General features: G+C 34.1%; 2 protein-coding genes across 2 annotated transcripts in view; both read right to left on the bottom strand.

Annotated features, from left to right (window-relative positions):
• Positions 1 to 1,754: 1,754 nt before the first annotated feature.
• On the bottom strand, positions 1,755 to 9,364 carry spc25 (SPC25 component of NDC80 kinetochore complex). The gene is made up of 6 exons (XM_056466053.1): positions 9,210 to 9,364; positions 7,557 to 7,622; positions 7,324 to 7,470; positions 5,720 to 5,824; positions 3,901 to 3,999; positions 1,755 to 2,146 (listed from the first exon to the last, which is right to left on the bottom strand). Exons 1-6 carry the CDS (start codon positions 9,358 to 9,360, stop codon positions 2,010 to 2,012), a joined length of 705 nt encoding a protein of 234 aa, XP_056322028.1. The 5' UTR covers positions 9,361 to 9,364; the 3' UTR covers positions 1,755 to 2,009.
• An 8,262-nt stretch (positions 9,365 to 17,626) lies between these two features.
• Positions 17,627 to 19,122, bottom strand: part of abcb11a (ATP-binding cassette, sub-family B (MDR/TAP), member 11a) — a 60,594-nt gene continuing 59,098 nt past the window's right edge. The window contains exon 28 of the mRNA XM_056465935.1: positions 17,627 to 19,002. Within this exon, the coding sequence (XP_056321910.1) occupies positions 18,802 to 19,002 (201 nt within the window). The 3' untranslated portion in view covers positions 17,627 to 18,801. The remainder of the gene's footprint in view (positions 19,003 to 19,122) is intronic.

Below are 19,122 nucleotides of genomic sequence, written 5' to 3'. Positions count from 1 at the left end.
TGTTTTGATTGACAGAACAAACCATCTGTATAAAAGTGTCTTGAAAAATATGTAGTCAAATATTTACTGTCATCATGGTAAAGATAAAATAAATCAGCTAGAAATGAGTTATTAAAACTATTATGTTTAGAAATGTGCTGAAAAAAAATCCTCTCTGTTAAAGAGTAATAGAGGAAAAAATATAAAGGGGCGATAATAATTCAGACTTCAACTATAGGTTCCAGCATCTAGAACAAGCAGTAAATTTCACACCGATTAACAATTAATACACTCATTCTCCCTCTCCATAGCGAAACAGCATCAGCTCACCTGAGTTGCTTGTGCAAATATATAAATAATGTTCAGTTTCTGTGATATTATAATGATTTAGTTTCACAAGATCTCAGTGACTAGGTTTACATGGACATCAGTAATCGAATTATTTGCCTTAGTCAGAATAAGACAATAACATGATTAAGAAGTTTTCATGAGTTGCTTTTAGAATGTTCCTTTCATGATCCCGTTTTACATGTTATAGTACATAGTTCGATTAACGTCATTGCATCATCACGATATCCACATTTCCTCTGGAGTTTCATGTAATCTCGGGTGTTTCATTTTTAATTCGTCGACTTTAACTGCACTTTGGCACCTTCACTTCACTATCCAGGAACATTTCATGCATGCCCCCCATGACAAACGAGATATTGGACGTGAGGAACTGCTGGAAGAGTGTTGTTTTAATGGAGTTTGATACCGCACACCGAATGGGGAAAAAAAAACAGCATTTCGCAATGCAGGTGTCTGTGGTCCTTCACTGACTTGGTTGGTGCAGAGAATAGTGGCAAACAGCTGTGTGTGTATAGACTATCCTGTCGCGAATGACAGGATGTCCTGTGTGAATGAGTGTGTATGGATGTTTCCCAGTGATGGGTTGCAGCTGAAAGGGCATCCGTTGTGTAAAACATATGCTGGACAGTTGGCGGTTCATTGCGCTGTGGTGACCCCAGATTAATAAAGGGAATAAGCCGAAAAGAAAATGAATGAATGAATGAATGAACGAACAAACATGTCTGTACTGCACTTCAATAATGCGACTAAAATCGGCATACTCCACATGTCTTAATTCCATTTCTGTTTAGTTCGGTTACATGGTTTATATCGTAGACTCTTAATCAGAGTATTGTCTCAATTGTATTAATATTGGACTATTGGTGTCCATGTAAACAGACTCATTGTATCATCAGGAGTCACAGCTTTTAATTTAGTTTTGACTCTCAAAGTCTGGGTAGCTGTAGATTTGCATTTTATGGAGCAGTTTATGAAGTATCACAGCTATAAAAAAACCCCACCCACATCCAGAATACGTTAAGGGGGGATATTAAATAGAAAATATTTTTTTGTGGGTGAAATATTTATAGAAGTACATTTTAAACTGTTTTATTTCCCATGATCTTAATAGTTTTACACGATTACTGAAAAAATAAATGAATTCCGAAAACTATTAACAACACCATTAAATCCGAGGAGCACTCCCTCATGAATCATGTATTACTATGGCTTGTGAGCAATATTATTAGTACAAAAAGCAATATAAAGCCAATTAAATTATTGACATGATTGAATAAATGTCCTTACTACAAAACTAAAATGATGGAAAATTATTTAATAATCCATGTTTTAGGTTTTTCGTGATCACGGGAAGCCTCTGAATCAAACACAGCTGCTATACAATGCGTCACAAAAAATGTATTGTTAAAACAACTGCTTTTATTTATGATTTGGACTACACACAATACAAATTGTTTACAGTATATTGATACTGTATTATAAAACGAAGCACTTTAAGTATTAGGACTAAATGTTGTTTATTGTTAAAATTATAAATCAATAAAGCAATGTACAAAGCATGAACATTTGAATATTTCACTTTAAGTGATTATGACTGATGTTTCAGGAAAATAAAGCTTGATATATTTGCTGATGAGATCTATAAATATGGTGTCTGGGTCTCTGACCGTTTCTGAAATTCAGACCATCTTTGCACCTGTATGAAGCGCCACAAACTCTCTCCGGACGTTAGCGAGGAAGGCAGAGAAGTTGTTGGTTTCCTGCAGTCTGCTCTCTAGCTGTGTCATTTTCTCCAGAGGAGGGTCACAGGAGATAACTGAGGGAAAAAAACATGATCACTGTTCAAAAATAATGCCAAATCATCTTTTTTTACATGATAATGAGAATTACACAATGTTATTAAATGAGCAATTTCAGTATTACAGATGTGACATTTGCAGTAAAATCTTAAAGCATAAATTCAGACAGAATCTATATGTGAAGATTATATTGAAACATCTGTTTATATTTATAATACTAATATTAGTAAAATAATAACATTTTTCAGAAGGGCTGATTATCCTGCATTTATCTGTATATATATATATATATATATATATATATATATATATATATATATATATATATATATATATACACACACACACACCATGGTATACCTGTCCAACTGCTCGTTAATGCAAATTTTTAATCAGCCAATCACATGGCAGCAACTCGATGCATTTAGGCATGTAGACATGGTCAAGACAATCTTCTGCAGTTCAAACCGAGCATCAGAATGAGGAAGAAAGGTGATTTAAGTGACTTTAAACGTGACATGGTTGTTGGTGCCCGACGGGCTGGTAGAGTATTTCAGAAACTGCTGATCTGGGATTTCCACGTACAACCATCTCTAGAGTTTACAAGGGTTTAATGGTCTGAAAAATAGAAAATATCCAGTGAGCGGCAATTCTGTGGTTGTATATGTTTTGTTGATGCCAGAGGTCACAGGAGAATGGCCAAACTGATTTCAGCTAATAGAAAGGCAACAGTAACTCAAATAACCACTCGTTATAACTGGGTATGCAGAAGAGCATCTCTGAACACACAACACGTCCAACCTTGAGACAGATGGGATACAGCAGCAGAAGACCACACCGGGTGCCGCTCCTGTCAGCTAAGAACAGGAAACTGAGGCTACAATTCACACAGACTCACCAAAATTGAACAATAGAAGATTGGAAACACGTTGCCTGGTCTGATGAGTCTCGATTTCTGCTGCGACATTCAGATAGTAGGGTCAGAATTTGGCATCAACAACATGAAAGCATGGATCTATCCTGCCTTGTATCAATGGTTCAGGCTAGTGATGGTGGTGGTGGTGAAGGGGATATTTTCTTGGCACACTTTGGGCTCATTAGTACCTATTGAGCATCACGTCAACACCACAGCCTACCTGAGTATGGTTGCTGACCATGTCTATCCCTTTACCACAGTGCACACATCTTCTGATGGCTACATCCAGCAGGATATCGCATGATGTCATAAATCGCAAATCATCTCAGACTGTTTTCTTGAACATGACAATGAGTTCACTGTACTCAAATTGCCTCCACAATCACCAGATCTAAATCCAATAGAGCACCTTTGGGATGTGGTGGTATGGGAGATTCCCATCATGAATATGCAGCCGACAAATATGCAGCACCTGTGTGATGCTATCATGTCATTATGAACCAAAATCTCTGAGGAATATTTCCAGTACCTTGTTGAATCTATGCCACGACGGATTAAGGCAGTTCTGAAGGCAAATGTGGGTCTAACTTGGTACTAGTAAGGTGGACCTAATAAAGTGGCCGCTGAGATTATATAATATATCACAGGAATAAATTACATTTTATTATACATTTAAAAAGTTATTTTAAGTTGCAATATTTTTTCACAATTTTGTACCACAAACTTTAAACATTATGCAGTAATTAACTTGCCTCACTAAAACATAAAATAGACAGTTTCATTAGTATAAACATCACATGCATAATCGGTTCTAATGTGAAAAGCAGGTTTAACTCTAAAGAAGATGAGTCTTACTGTGGTAAACGCCCTCTGCGTCCAGCTGGAGGAGAAACGCATGAACCATGTCTGGATCTTTAGCACTGATGTTCCTGAAGACAAACTGCAGTTTCTCGCCTTCAAATAAATCAAATACAAGAACAAACCTTAAACCTCCAAATACAGTTGAAGAAAAGAAAAATTATTAGCACTCCTGTGAAACAAATTATTTTCCAAATATTTTTAACAGAGCAATAACATTTTCCACAGTATTTGAGACTTGCCTAATTAACCTAACTTGTCTAGTTAAACCTAATTAACCTAGTTAAGCCTTTCGAAAATAACTACATTGTAAAAAATGCCGGGTTCTACACAATCGATTTGTGTTGTGACAACATTAAGGAATTAAGTTAGCTTATTAGTGTTTCCAAATAGTGTGAGGAGGGGAGGGGTGGGGGGGGGTAGCACAGTGTCTCAGTGGTTAGCACTGTCACTTCACAGCAAGAAGGTCGCTGGTTTGAGTCCCAGCTGGGTCAGTTGGCATTTCTGTGTGAAGTTTGCATGTTCTCCCCGTGTTGGCGTGAGTTTCCTTCCGGTGCTCCGGTTTATTTTTTTATATTTATTTATTTATTTATATATATATATTTATATTTATATATATATATATATATATATATATATATATATATTTTTTTTTTTTTTTTTTTATTTTTTTTATATATTATATATATATATTTATATTTATATATATATATATATATATATTATATATTTATATTTATATATATATATATATATATATATATATATATTTATATATATATATATATATATATATATATATATATATATATATATATATATATATATATATATATATATATATATATATATATATATATATATATATATATATATATTTATATATATATAAGAGGAGAGCAGATAAGAAGGAGCACAGCTAGAGGTCACTTTGTAAGCAAACATCAGAGCTTTGAATTTGATGCGAGCAGCAACTGGCAGCCAGTGCAAACGGGTGAGTAGCGGAGTGACATGTGCTCTTTTGGGTTCATCAAAGACCACTCGTGCTGCTAACTAGGTTAATTAGGTTAACTAGGCAGGTTTGGGTAATTAGGCAAGTTATTGTGTAACGATGGTTTGTTTTGTAGACTATCGAAAAAAATGCTTAAAAGGGCTAATTATTTTGACCTTAAAATATATATATTTTTATTAAAACCTGCTTTTATTCTAGCCGAAATAAAACAAATAAGACTTTCTCCAGAAGAAAAAATAGTATCAGACATACTGTGAAAATGTCCTTGCTCTGTTAAACATAATTTGGGAAATATTTAAAAAAAGAAAAAAATATTCAAAGAGTGTTGAATAACAATGATTGCAACTGTAGTTTGAAGAAACAGCAAACATTATTTTATTATTGTTTGTAATAAACATTATTACAAACAGTATGTACTGCCATCATAGCAAAGACAAAAGAAAAGAAAAAATAAAACTGTTTAAAACGTGCTGACAAATCTATCCATCAAACAGCACCTTAATTAAGGGCTAATAATGTTGTTTTCAACTGTATGAGAGCTACTAACAACTTCAAAATTTAACACACAATCATACTGCAAACTGTATCATCATAAACAACAAATTATAAATCTGAGTGATTAAAAAATCTGGAAATGCTCAGATATGATTAGTTTGCTAGAACTAGTGCCAAAACAAACACTTTAGAAATCTCAATGATTTTAAATACATTTGTTTTTCAATTATGGTATAAAAATAACTAATATAGAATGGGGGTGAAAAACTAACTTCAGTTATATGCGAGAGTTAAGCACAAAGACTTTACCTTGGATTTTTCTGATCTCAAGACTGAGATGCTTCTGAAAGATGTCTTTACATTTGTTCAGCTTCTTCAGTCTGTCCTTGTTGGCTTTGTTTTGTGACTGAATCACTGTAGAAATGCATATAATATCCATTAGTTTAGACAGAAATAAAATCCTGTTCATTTTGTTTGTAATTTGCAGATAGATATGCAGGAAAGGGTGATGAATTAATACATCTTATATTTCCTTTTGTTTTTAATATATGTGTAATTAATGATTCACGAATGGATTATCGTTAGGCATGCAACGATTATAGATTTTGATTGTACAATTATAGTCTGAGGAATAATCACAGTTATCACAATTATTATGCATTCATTCATTTCAAAACACTTCTAATTTAGTACATCACATGAAAACTCCTTATATTTTCAAGTGTTATTTATTGCTGCTCAGTAACCAATAAATACAGCACAAAAAATAATAAAATAAACAATATTCCATTTCTCTTTGAACGTAAAAATAAGTGAAAAACGTTTTGGCATTTAGACACAATAATTTTACACTGAAAATAAATGACAGTCTAATGTAAATCTAAGCAACATATAAACTAAGTATTTCCCTTTTAAAGAGAACAAATGCAGTCAAAGGCTGCTGAAAATATGCGCCTCCACTGAAAATAATGAACTTGCGCGCGCAAAAGATGAGATATGTGAACATCCTTTAGTTAATAGCATCAGCCACAGTTAAAATCAGCCTTTAATCCAGTGTGCGTGTGTGTTGTATACAAATTTGGAACTTTAAACTAGCACACAGTTGGCATAACTTTGTTTAGTTGCTGCAGTTTTGTTTTGTGCAGAAACACAGTGTTGGGAAGCTTTTACGATTAATAAACCATGATGAATTAAAGCGCGGTTAATAGTGAAATCGGTCAATCGTTGCATCTTTAATCATCATTGCATTACTTTGCAATTATTTAATGCAAATCTTTCAATAGTGTTCCTAAATCCACTCATTTCTCACACACAGTTGAAGACAAATTTATCAGTCCTCCTATGAAATCTAATTATATAATTATTTCCCAAGTGCAGTTTAAAGGATAAAGACTTTTTTAAAAACAATAATTTTAGTATCTAATTTCTAATAACTAATTTCTTTTGTCTTTGTCATGGCAGTACACAACATTTTACTGCTTATTTTGAAAGATATTAGTATTCAGCTTAAAGTGCAATTTAAAGGCTTAACTAGGTTAATTAAGCAAGTTATGTAAATTAGGCAACTCATTGGACAAGTGTTTTTCTGTAGTCAATCAACAGATAGAATTTAAGGCGGCTAATAATAATAATAATAATAATAATAATAATAATAATGATGATGATAATAATAATAATATAAAATTGTGTTTTTTTTTTATTCCAGCCAAAAAAATTTAAAATAAAGAATTAAGACTTTCTCCAGAAGAAAAATATAATAGAAAATACTCCTAAAATGTCCTTGATCTGTTAAGCATCACTGGGAAAATATTTAAGAAATGAGGGCCAATCAGTTTGTCTTCAACCATTTCTGCACTTATTTAAGACATGGCAAGCACACATCAACATCTGAGAGGAAAGAAAGTTCTACACACATTCCCTGTTTTTGGCCTGATCCTTCTTGAGCTTCTCAATTCTCTGAAATAGGAGCGCTTTGTGATGCTCCTTGTCTTCAATCCCCGACACAATCTCAACATGTTCAGCAGTCTTCTCTCTCAGTAAAGACGAGTTCTCCTTCAATTCTAACATATAAGTACATTTAAATATGGTGGAGGTTATTTAAGATGCACATATTTTATCTATTCTTGGTATTAAGTCAACTTCTCACCTTGTTTGTTTTTTTGTATCATGTCAAACATGGTTTCATCCTCTTTGCATTTCTTAAAGCAAGTATCTGTGTAGAGAGAGAAAGTTTTGAATTTAATGCCACATCAGCTTCTCTGGCTATTTCATGGCAAAACCAGATAAAATTTTATTAAAACATTTTATAAATATCACTTTTAATTAGGGCTGCGCAATATATCGCTTCAGCATCGATATCGCTATCTGTACAAATTATTTATACAATGAAGACTATGCCCTGTTATTGTACATGATTATTGAATTTCTGTACCTTAATACCGTTAGACTCTATCTTAAAGTGCTGTTATAATAAATATATTATTTTGCACATTTTTATGTAGATGCACTCCCCTACAAAACCATTCCAATCAACATAAAATTATGAATTCTTTCCAAATAGTTATCTTGAGAAATTAGATTCATAATCACAATCTATTAATCACAAAAAAAACCCCAAAATATTGCTCCGTTTCCTATATTGTGCAGACCTACTTTTTATAATAATAAAAAAATAACAATAAAGACATCAATAGCCATAAATAACACATAAGATAAAATACATAAATAATAATAATAATAATAATAATAATAATATTATACAAGATAAAAATGTCAAACGGTTTACTTTTGATCAAAAAAATTAACAAGTATCTGTGTAGTAAAGAATAAATGCACAAATTTATCACTTATCATAAATGGCAGTACACTTTCTATTTTACACTATTTCCTGGCAATATAAAATAAAGCAGTAATGAGAGTAAAGTGATGATTTATTTTATTTGGCTATTTTATTGCCACTTCTGGCAACATTAATCAATATATGAAAAACTCTTCTAATTTAATAATATAGATAAATTACACATTTCAAACAAATACATACAAATGAGGACTAACTAAAAAAACTATATATATTTGTGTTGTGTTGACCACATGAAATAGTGAAATAGTCTGCAATCCAATCATTTGTTTTTCTTTTTTTTGTGTTCTAATATTGTCGATTCATACGTGTGTGTGTGTGTGTGTGTGTGTGTGTATATATATATATATACGTGTATGTATGTATATGTATATGTACATAGAGAGAGAGAGAGAGAGAGAGAGAGAATTTTTTTTCTCCCATATTATACGTCAGTTTTTCTTTGATATATTTTAATAAGTACAAAAAAAACCTAAGAACAAATGATCATGATACTTCATTACTTCATTGTATTTTGTTTAAAACAACTGAAAATATCTAGCTGGCAAATGTGTAAAATATTGCGCACTAAAGGAAATCAAAACATAAAATTACAATTAATGAGTATGTTGGAGCTGCACGGTGATCCTTAAATAATTATTATTTCTATTAATAATTATTGTTCTAAACATGCCTAACAAGATCGTTGGCTATATAAACTGTTGTGGCTTTGAAAGACGCTTTTAGTAAACCATGGTAAAACAGCATAATGCACTTTTAGGCTTGCAAAAACGGAAAAACACAAAAGCTTTAAAAAGCCCTGCTATACAGTATAACACCTTCATTAAACCCATACAGAGTAGTGACTTTAGTATTAGCACTTTTACATTTAAATAGTGTTATAATTGTATATGCACTGTAGTGGTCTGCACTTGTGAAGCAATTCTCCAGCATTTCTCTCACCCAGGACAGATTTCTTGTACTGCCTGTGTTCCTGACAGAGCTCCGTGTCGTTGAGCACTTCTCCCATGGCCTGATCCAGCATTTTGGCCCTGATCTCCTCCAGTTTGCTGTTGAACTGCTCCACTACATTATATTCTCTAACAGATGCCATGTTGAGCTCTAAAATCAAACCAACAACACAATGACAATTACTTGTGCCAAATGATTATAACAAGACGCTGCAGCTGAATAGTCATTTATTCATTCATTCATTCATTTTGAAGGGGACCTATTACGCAAAAATCACTTTTATAAGGCGTTTAAACACAGTTGGGCTGCAACAGTCTGTGAATATAACCAACTTCTAATGGTTACAATTGATTTTTTTTATAATCACACTTCATAAAAACAGCCTGAAGAAACACTTTGACATTCTCCCATTGTACGTGTCATCAGAGGGGGAAAGACCCACCCACTAGTGACCATCTCTCCCACATTAGCATAGGACCCCAGTCTTGTTTTAGAATCTGCCACTATGCTGACACATTTGTTGCTCCGCCCTCTTTTGGGCACAATCTCATTTGAATTTAAAGCGACAGTCACCAAAATGGCACAATTAGAATCAAGCCTAAAAGGTGTCAGTTTCAAAGAGTTATAAAACACTATTTGTGGGTTATTTTGTGCTGAAACGTCTCACACACTTTAGAGACATCAGAGACTTATATTAGATCTTGTACATAGGGTCATAATAGGTCCCCTTTAATGCTATTTGAGAAGCAATGGCCATATTCACAGCAACATAATAAATATCCTATGCATAATTAACAAACATAACAGCATCTTAATAACCAAACATTATACAAACATACAGACGACAACAATAGTGATAAAAGATGATATAAGGTATATAAATTAATTCAGCAATAAATATTCCTAAATTCCTCCAGGTAACCGCTTTATAAACATTTCCCTTAAATTGTTTTCTGAATAAAAACACTAGCTAATATCTTTTTTTTTTTTCAAAATATACATTGTATTAAAATGCTTTATAGCCAAAATATTCTTACACAAGTCACAAATTGGTTGTTTTGCAAGTGAATAGGGTAGGCATGGGCCGGTATAGGATTCTGATGGCATGATAACCTTAGATAAAAATATCACTGTACCACGGTATTGTGATTACTGCTGTAAATCCTTTTCTTTTTAAATGTCTGGATAAAAAACAAAAACTTTTTCCCCTCTGAACACAATTTTATTTTGAGAAACATTTAAGATATTTTGGAACAGTAAACATATCAGGCTAAATAATTCAAATGAATTATTGACTTCTGCTGTCTTCATTTGTATCAAAAACACATTTCTTTACAATTTAAAAGGCATCTTTGGATATATTTTCTGCTGGAGATACTGTTGTCCTTAAAAACAATTTTAAAAAAGTAAAAAAAAAAAACGTAAATAAAAAATCTTACAGATACCTTAGGAACGGTATAACAGAAAATTTTGGCGGTTTTAAAACTTTAACTTTTCCAAACCGCGGTATACCTTAAAACGGTTATCGTCCCATGCCTAGAATAGCGTAAAAAAATATTACATTCTGAATGAAAATTAAACACAAATTCTTGTTCATTTATTATAATTATTTAACATGTTATAGTCAAAGTTTTTTTACAAAGGTTTTTTCATCACTCTACAATTCCGAAAATACTCCAAACAGGCATAAAACGTATTATTTAAAAAAAAAAAAATGAAAACTATATATTCAGGCAAATTATGTATAAATAAATCTCTCCATAAGAACCTTCAGAATACAGATATGAATAAAACTCAACAGAAGTCTATGCAGGTACGTTAATGTATTAGATTTATGGCTGTGAAGTGCTAGAAAATAGGAAACGTAGTGTATTGCTGGTGTTTTCTGAAAAAAAAATCTCTATGAAAAGCCTAAACAAATCTCAAAATTGAATTTAGGTAAAGAGGGATTTATATTCACACCTTCAGAATTTAAAAATTTAATTTCAATACATTTCAGAAAAGTATTATTTGCAAATTCTAAATAGTGAAATCAAACTAACGTTATCAAAGTACAACACTGTTCACTGTCAAATAAATAGAGCCAATGTTGTTTTCAAGTTATACTTATATGTGATTTCAGACCGAATATTCAGTATCATGGTAAACAATAAGTGGGGCATGTCCCACGCTGTCACTGAACGAGTGTGCGAATATAAAACCAGCTTTACCTCAATCAAAATTTACAGTGTTTTGCTGTTAGCACATATTTAGTGTTTACTGCTTATTATTACACATTATCTACTCTAGTACACTGTAATACTGCATATACATTTTTGTGTACGTGGAATTTTAACATTATAGGTTATAATAATGCTCATGTAACGTAATACAGTAAGTTATACAGTTGTTGTCGTTATAACGTTATGCACAGCAGCTGTTATTCGGTGCGATATTACTTTATTTTCCCTCATCCTTTTAGCCCTAAAACCTAGACAACACTGCTTTAATGTTGTTTTAATTGTCGTGGAGGATATTGAAACCGCTCACCTGTTTGTGAAATAAAAATAGTCACGATTTTGTTCCTGTTGTTTTCAAAAATCGGCGCCTGGACCGTCAGCAGTTACTCCGGAAATGGCGTCACACACAAGCGCCGCCTTATCTACAAAATAGCGGCACGAAAAGTTTGTCGTTAAACTATTAAAAGAAGACACAATAATGTTAGTTTAGCATTCTGAAATGTGGATTTATATTAGTGTTTATTGGTTATTGGTAATGTACATGATATGTGGTCGTTTATTTCCACCTCATTTAGTAGTAATGCTGCGCCATCTGGTGTTTGTTTGAGCTGCAGCTAGTAACGTTAATTGTTAGGTACTAAATGTGCCGTTTCCCGCGGGATATTCAATTATATTATATACTATTATATTCATTCATTCATTTTACTTCGGCTTAGTCCCTTTTATTTATCAGGGGTCGCCACAGCGGAATGAACTGCTAACTTATTCAGCATATAATGTACACAGCGGATGCTCTTCCAGTTGCAACACAGTGCTGGGAAATAATATTATAACACAGATCGGAAGCATGAAGATACATACTTTATGTATAAGAAAAAGGGTTTATATGGGACATTCAACCTGAAACGTACATTTTCACTTATAAAAAAATGTGACAGGGCCTGACTTAAGCTTGTCCCTACTGAAAAACGGCTTAAACCAGCCTAGGCTGGTTGGCTGGTTTTAGCTGGTTGACCAGGCTGGAAATGGCTGGAAACCAGCCTGGAAATGGCCAAAACCCCTCTAAAACCAGGCTGGTTTCCAGCCATTTAAAGCCTGGTCTTAGCTTGTCAGGCTGGAAAATGACCAGCTAAAACCAGCTTGACCACCTGGCCAGCCTGGGAGCCCAGCCAAAACTAGCTATGTCCAGCTTAAACCAGGCTGGTAAAGCTGGTTTTAGCTAGTCATTTTCCAGCCTGACCAGCTAAGACCAGGCTGGAAATCAGCCTGGAAATGGCCAAAACCCCTCTAAAACCAGGCTGGTCAACCAGCTAAAACCAGCCAACTGGTTTAAGATGGATTTCTCAGCAGGGGTCCTAATAAAAAATAAAAAAATCATACAAAAACAAACATAAAATCATCCAATTCAATGATAGAACGCATCCTTGATCACTGTCAGCTTCTCCTCCATCAAATGATCCATTAAAGGTGTATCGCACGCATTTTATGTTAAATTTATGCAGATGTGACAGGACTGACAGAAACATGGGGACAATTTATTTGTATTATATACTTGTAGTATTTATTTGTAGAATTGATTCATACTGTAATTATGTTGATTCATTGATTCATAATGTGAATGATTACAACTTAAACTTGCTATTTCTGAAGTGCTTTTTTTCTAAATAACAGTTTTAACATAACAAAACTATTAAAGCTGTAGGTTCAATTGGGCTGAGGACAAGGACAGAGTTTGTACATTTGTTTTTAATAAAGAACACAAATCTGAGAACCAAATTAATGACTGGTTTGTAAACATTCAGAATGCGCATGCAGCAAGGTTGAAGAAAAAACCCCGGAAACGCTAGCATTTACAGCGAGGGAATGACATCTGATGCGGGACAGAGTTTGTTGTTGTATTAGAAATAAGTTATATTGATTACATATCATATATATTATTTACATAATGCTTTCAGCATATTATAACAGCTCGTCACTCAGTGATAAGCACAATTATTCAGCAAAATTAACGTTTAAGTGAGCGGCGTTCGCCTGACAGGTTCATTTGCGATAGCATAAGCACGTCCAGCCCCAAATATACAACTATCTCATTGAAACTCCAAGTGTTTTTACATGAGAGAAGTTAAAGGCCTACAAGTCTTTGGATGCCAACAGTTTTGTTCTGTGTGGTCATGTGCAAGGAAATAATGCTCCATGATTACCAGAGTCAAAACTTTGCAGAGCTAAAAACTGAGGTTCTGCCTAGCCAAAGACAAGGAAAGAAGACGGAACTGTACAAGGCCTGGGTCATCATCAACAAGCAAAACAACTGCATTCTGACAGCGAACTGCACCTGTACGGCAGAGTATGTGAACTTACATCTTTACATTTCATTCTTAGCATTCAGTGTCCGCAGTTTAATTCACCATGTTTAACTTTTGCTGAAATCATTACTGCAATCAAAAACAAGTAACATGTATGATTCAGCAGCTTGAACTCACCTGATATGAAATAAGAACTGCAGAGTCCACCATTTTTAATTAGGTCCTCACTCTATTCACCACTTCTGATGGCTGTCAGCCAAAGATGTCTGCCGATAGCATTAAAAGCAGTGTGGTGTACGGTAAAATTGAAGTTTGACTCCATTATCAAAAAACTCAACAGAGGCTGTACTTTCTTCGTCATCTGAGGAAGTTCAACCTCCCAAAGGAGCTGCTGAAACAGTTCTACACCTCCATCATTGAATCAGTCATCTGCACGTCAATAACTGTCTGGTTTAGCTCAGCTACCAAATCCGACCGCCGAAGACTACGTTGAATAGTTCAAACTGCTAAGCGAATCACTGGTACAACCCTTCCTACTCCCCAAGAACTGTACTTATCCAGAGCGAGCAGAAGGGCTGCCAAAATCACTCTGGACCCCTCACACCCAGCACACTGGTTCTTTGAACTTTTACCTTCTGGTCGACACTACTGAGCACTGCGCACCAGAACAGCCCGACACAGAAACAGTTTCTTCTCATGAACACTTGATGATAATAATTGTGGAACCAACATCACTACTTGCTATACACTTTATACACATATACACTTATTTAACACTTATTTAACAACACACTTTACATGCCAATTTGCACATAACAGCTGCACATATAACGTTGTATATAGTAATATACCTGTACATACACTTTGTCAATTGTTTTTGTCAATTTGTATATTTGCATTCACTACTTCTATTTTTAAATATATTTATTATCTGTTTATTATCTGTTGCACTGTAGAAGCTCTTTCACCAAAACAAATTCCTTGTATGGGTGAACATACCTGGCAATAAAGCTCTTTCTGATTTCTTCTAAAACTGACTTAATAACGAAGCGAAGTATTTATTTTGTTGATTAACGTTAATGTCTTCAATAGTTACCATACATTTACCAATTTTAACTACAAATGTTGTTTGTGATGCCCTGGAATACATCATATGCAGTATTCTAGTATTCTACCGACTATTTTGTAAGGACTGTGTTGAATTCCAAGCTGAATGCTGGAAATTAATCTGTTTTACCTTTCTCAGGTGAAGACAAAATATAAATCACCACCATTAGGCAAGGCCAATTTATTTATATAGCACATTTCATACACAATGGCAATTCAAAGTGCTTTACATTAACAGGAATAAAGGAGACAAGAAAATAAAAAATAATAAAAGTGATTAAAAACAGATTAAAATGTGTTAAAACAGGTTATAAACGAATAAAAAAAGAAAAGAAAGACATAATAGTGCGATCTGTGGGATGTAACACAGTGCTTATTCAGTAAAGGCACAGCTCAACAGATCGCACTACTATGTCTTTCTTTACTTTTTCATTCTCTTATAACCTGTTTTAACCAACACAATGTCATGGCAATTCGTAACTTTCTGATTTAGTGGCTATTTCGTATTAATTCGTAGGATCTAATTTGTACAATTTAGTACGATTTGCTCATCCTCCAATGACGGTTGGGTTTAGGGGTGGGGTTAGGTGCCAGGCCTCCTTTTTAAAATCATACAATTTCGTACGACTGAACTTAGCCACTAAACTGACAAAAGGTAAAATAATTACGTTTTCTCGTGAGATCAGGCTGGTTTTAGCACATTTTAATCTGTTTTTAATGTTGCCTAATGTTGGAGCACATCTGATCATTTATGGAAGCTGATTCCAGCAGCGGGGGCACAGTAGCCGAAGACCGATTCACCCTGCTTTGACTGAACTCTTTACTTGATTTTAATCATCTGAGTGATCTGTTAGGTTTGTATTCAGTCAGCACATCTGTAATGTATTGAGGTCCTAGGCCATTTAGTGATTTATAGACCAGTAATAATACTTTAAAATATATTCTGAATGTAACTGGGAGCCAGTGCAAAGACCTGAGGACAAGTGTGATCATTAGTGGAGTGTTTTCCTCTAATGTTATTCTTTGATGCGATATGTTAAAACAGTCTTGGCCTATTTAATACTCAACCCTTTACTACTAAACTCTCATCTGAAATGTATTTAGCATCGAGTTGTTTACAGTTTAAACCGGTTTTAAAAACATATTTTGATCTTTTTAACCCAATACATTTTGTCACAAAATGACAAACCTTATTGGCAGCTTTGTGAGTGACTATATAGCACTGTAAAAATGATGGGTTCCACACAAATCCTTAACTTAAATTTTGGACTCTTCTAAAGCATAAAAATACTATAATATGTTTGCAGATATTTAAGAAACATGTCAAGTGAACACTCTTGTTGATCTGAAAAACAATGCTGAAGTCAGATATTCTGCTTTGAAAATGTTTTTTCCTTGCCAGAACGTCTGTCTGTGTTGTGGTAATTTTAATCCGCCCTCTGCCAGTTTAGCCAATTATATTTCAGCACCCCAAGTTGCCTTGCTGGAAAACAGTGTACTTCATTCATTCAGTTATTAAGGCTCTCAAAGCATGCGTTGTGCGAAATGGGACCTGAGGTGGACAGTAGCAGACTCTGAAATGAGACGCAAATTTAGAGTTCCACATGAGGTTATTAATTAGAAAATAGTATAAATGTTACAAAAGTAAACATTAGGTGAGCAGGTTACAGTGTAACCTCGTGTCCTAACAACACGCTACGTGATGAGATATGCAGTGGTGAGCAATTTGAAAACATGACAGAAATTTAAATACAGTCATTCAGAAGCAGAATATGCACTCACTCATGAAATGGTAAGGTTTATAATCTATTTAATACATATTAAACCTCTTTAACATTATTAAATGTAGATGCTGAATCACATGTGTTTAGTTTAGTTCAATTTCAAACGGTATATTTTATTTTCAAGATATGAAGTGAACTATCTGCTGCTGCTTTTAGTATATGGCAATAAATGTCATGTAATAAGATAATCCAAACTCGTAATATCAGCATTTAACACTGAATAAAGCACATGCGGTGTACCTGAGGTGATCATTAGATTATCCTGTTGTTCCAACACACTGTTCAGCTGCAAGAAACAGAAGCCGTTTCTAATATATCAATGTGAGGTGTTGGTTAGGACAAAAACTCCTTGTAATATGGAAAATGAAGAGTTCAGATGCAAAAACCTCTAAATGCCATCTGAAATTTTCTTCTAAAATGATTTTTTCATCAGCTCCTGTGTGTGTTCAGTAAATCCACTTTTATGTCAAAAGATAGATTCTTTGCATTGTCTTTAAAGTGAAATAACTGAACAAAAATACTGGAAGCTAAGAATAATGCTCATTTTAGAAGAAAATTTCAGACAGCATTTAGCCTAGAGGTTTTTGCATCTGAACTCTTCAAATATCCCTTCAATCGCATGCCATTGCTTTTATTAAGAACACGGTTTAAATCACTCGCTCCTGTCCTCAATCTGGCAACCTGCAGTTGCGTTTGTTTTGATCAAGCAGTGCAATACCTAGTTCAACCACTGGATGTCAAACTTACATACTGCACCTTTAAGAATTGTGTCATTTCAACTCATTTTAAATAAGTAGTTTAAACAAAGAGCAAAAGTCATTTTTTGAGTGAGTTTATTGCTCAGTCAGGGTTAATTAAACCTAAAATAAAATAAATATATATGATAAAATGTAGATTTTCTCATTTTCTTTTAGTGTAATTTAAATAAAAATTAACGTCAAATGTGCACATAAAGATTGAGATAAAAACATGACAAAAAACAACAAAATCACTCATAAAATTAAGTTTCTTTATTTTCAAACAATTATTCAAAAACAAATCCATGTTTATAGGCTCTTACAATTTATAAAATGTCAGTTTAAGTTTTTTTCACAGCTATACAATATTTTATACAGTACAAATTTCATACAACACAAACGTTTTTACAATATCACAATACTCTGACTTTGCCACCTGCAATACTGAGCTTGCATCTTAATTCCTTCGAGTTTACAGGCTCTTGTGAAAAGAAGGTCTGAATTGCGAGATATAAATGTATAATTCTGAGGAAAAAAAATTAGTTTTTCTTGCAATAAGCTCACACATGCCTGACCGAGAAAAAAACCTGAACAGTCTGAAGACCACATATACAGTATGTGCATTACAAAAGCTAATTCTCAGCCTTAATTCTCACTTCATATTATTTAATTCACAAATCTTTTATGTGCACTTCATAATTTTGACTTTTTTTGGGAGGTTTATCTCTAGCAATTTAGCTGATTTCACATGCATTCGAAATCAATATGTGCAATTAATTATCAAAGCATAATAATAAGTTCAAACCAATAGCAAAGGGATAAACACAAACACACACGCATTAGCAAACACACGGCACAGCGATGACTGAGCACAAACATATCAGTGAGTTTATATGCTTACGAAATCAATATGTGCAAAATAATTATCAACCCAATTTCAAATCGATGGCGACACACACACACACACACACACACACACACACACACACACACACACACACACACACACACACACACACACACACACACACAGCGCAAATAGCAAACACATGGCACTGTGATGATGACTGAGCACAAACATATCAGCGATTGAGGACGTGTTATCAGTGCCATACTATTGCTGCTATAGTTCAAGGACATCATATCTGCAGCTACTAAGAGAGAACTGTAGAAGAAGTCAAATTTCGATTACCTTTCAGTCATTTGCTTCATTTGTTTAGGTATAAATTAAACACACACAGTGAAGGATACTGCCAAGGCATAATAAAAGTCCACTTATCAATAAATAGCTACCCATACTGTAAAAGCACACACTTCAACCATTCCTGTGCTATCTTTACATCATCCCGACTGGATCAGATAAACCAGCATTGGCTGGATAAATGGCGTGAGTTTGAGGCGGGACGATCTGCTTATCCGAATGTGTCTGAATGTTAACTAATAGGAGCCCCTGTGGTGACCAGTTTATAATATGCGGCTTTCTTGGCCATGAGCTCGTCGTGTGTGCCTTTCTCGATGACCTCGCCCTGTGACATCACTGCGATGATGTCAGCACTCTGGATGGTGGAGAGTCTGTGAGCGATGACGATACATGTGCGTCCCTGACGGGCCTCGTCAAGAGCTGCTTGAACCGTCTGAGGAGAGAATAGCAGACAAATACAGTTGAGGTCAAAATGATTCGCCTTCCTGTCAATTTTTTTTCAAATATTTCCCAAATGATGTTTAACAGAGCAAGGAGTTTTTCACAGTATTTC

The sequence above is a fragment of the Danio aesculapii genome, chromosome 9 (genome assembly GCF_903798145.1).
Source record: "Danio aesculapii chromosome 9, fDanAes4.1, whole genome shotgun sequence".
Lineage (NCBI taxonomy): Eukaryota > Metazoa > Chordata > Actinopteri > Cypriniformes > Danionidae > Danio > Danio aesculapii.
Note: the sequence above shows the minus strand (reverse complement) of the source record. Positions and strands in the feature narration are given on the sequence as shown.

Coding starts and splice junctions, on each gene's coding strand:
- spc25 (XM_056466053.1), bottom strand. CDS start 9,360: ATGGCATCTGTTAGAGAATATAATGTAGTGGAGCAGTTCAACAGCAAA. Junction 5,825..7,323: donor TCAGGCCAAAAACAGGGAAT/GTGTGTAGAACT, acceptor GCATTTCTACAG/TGATTCAGTCACAAAACAAA. Junction 2,147..3,900: donor CGCAGAGGGCGTTTACCACA/GTAAGACTCATC, acceptor TTTTTCCCTCAG/TTATCTCCTGTGACCCTCCT.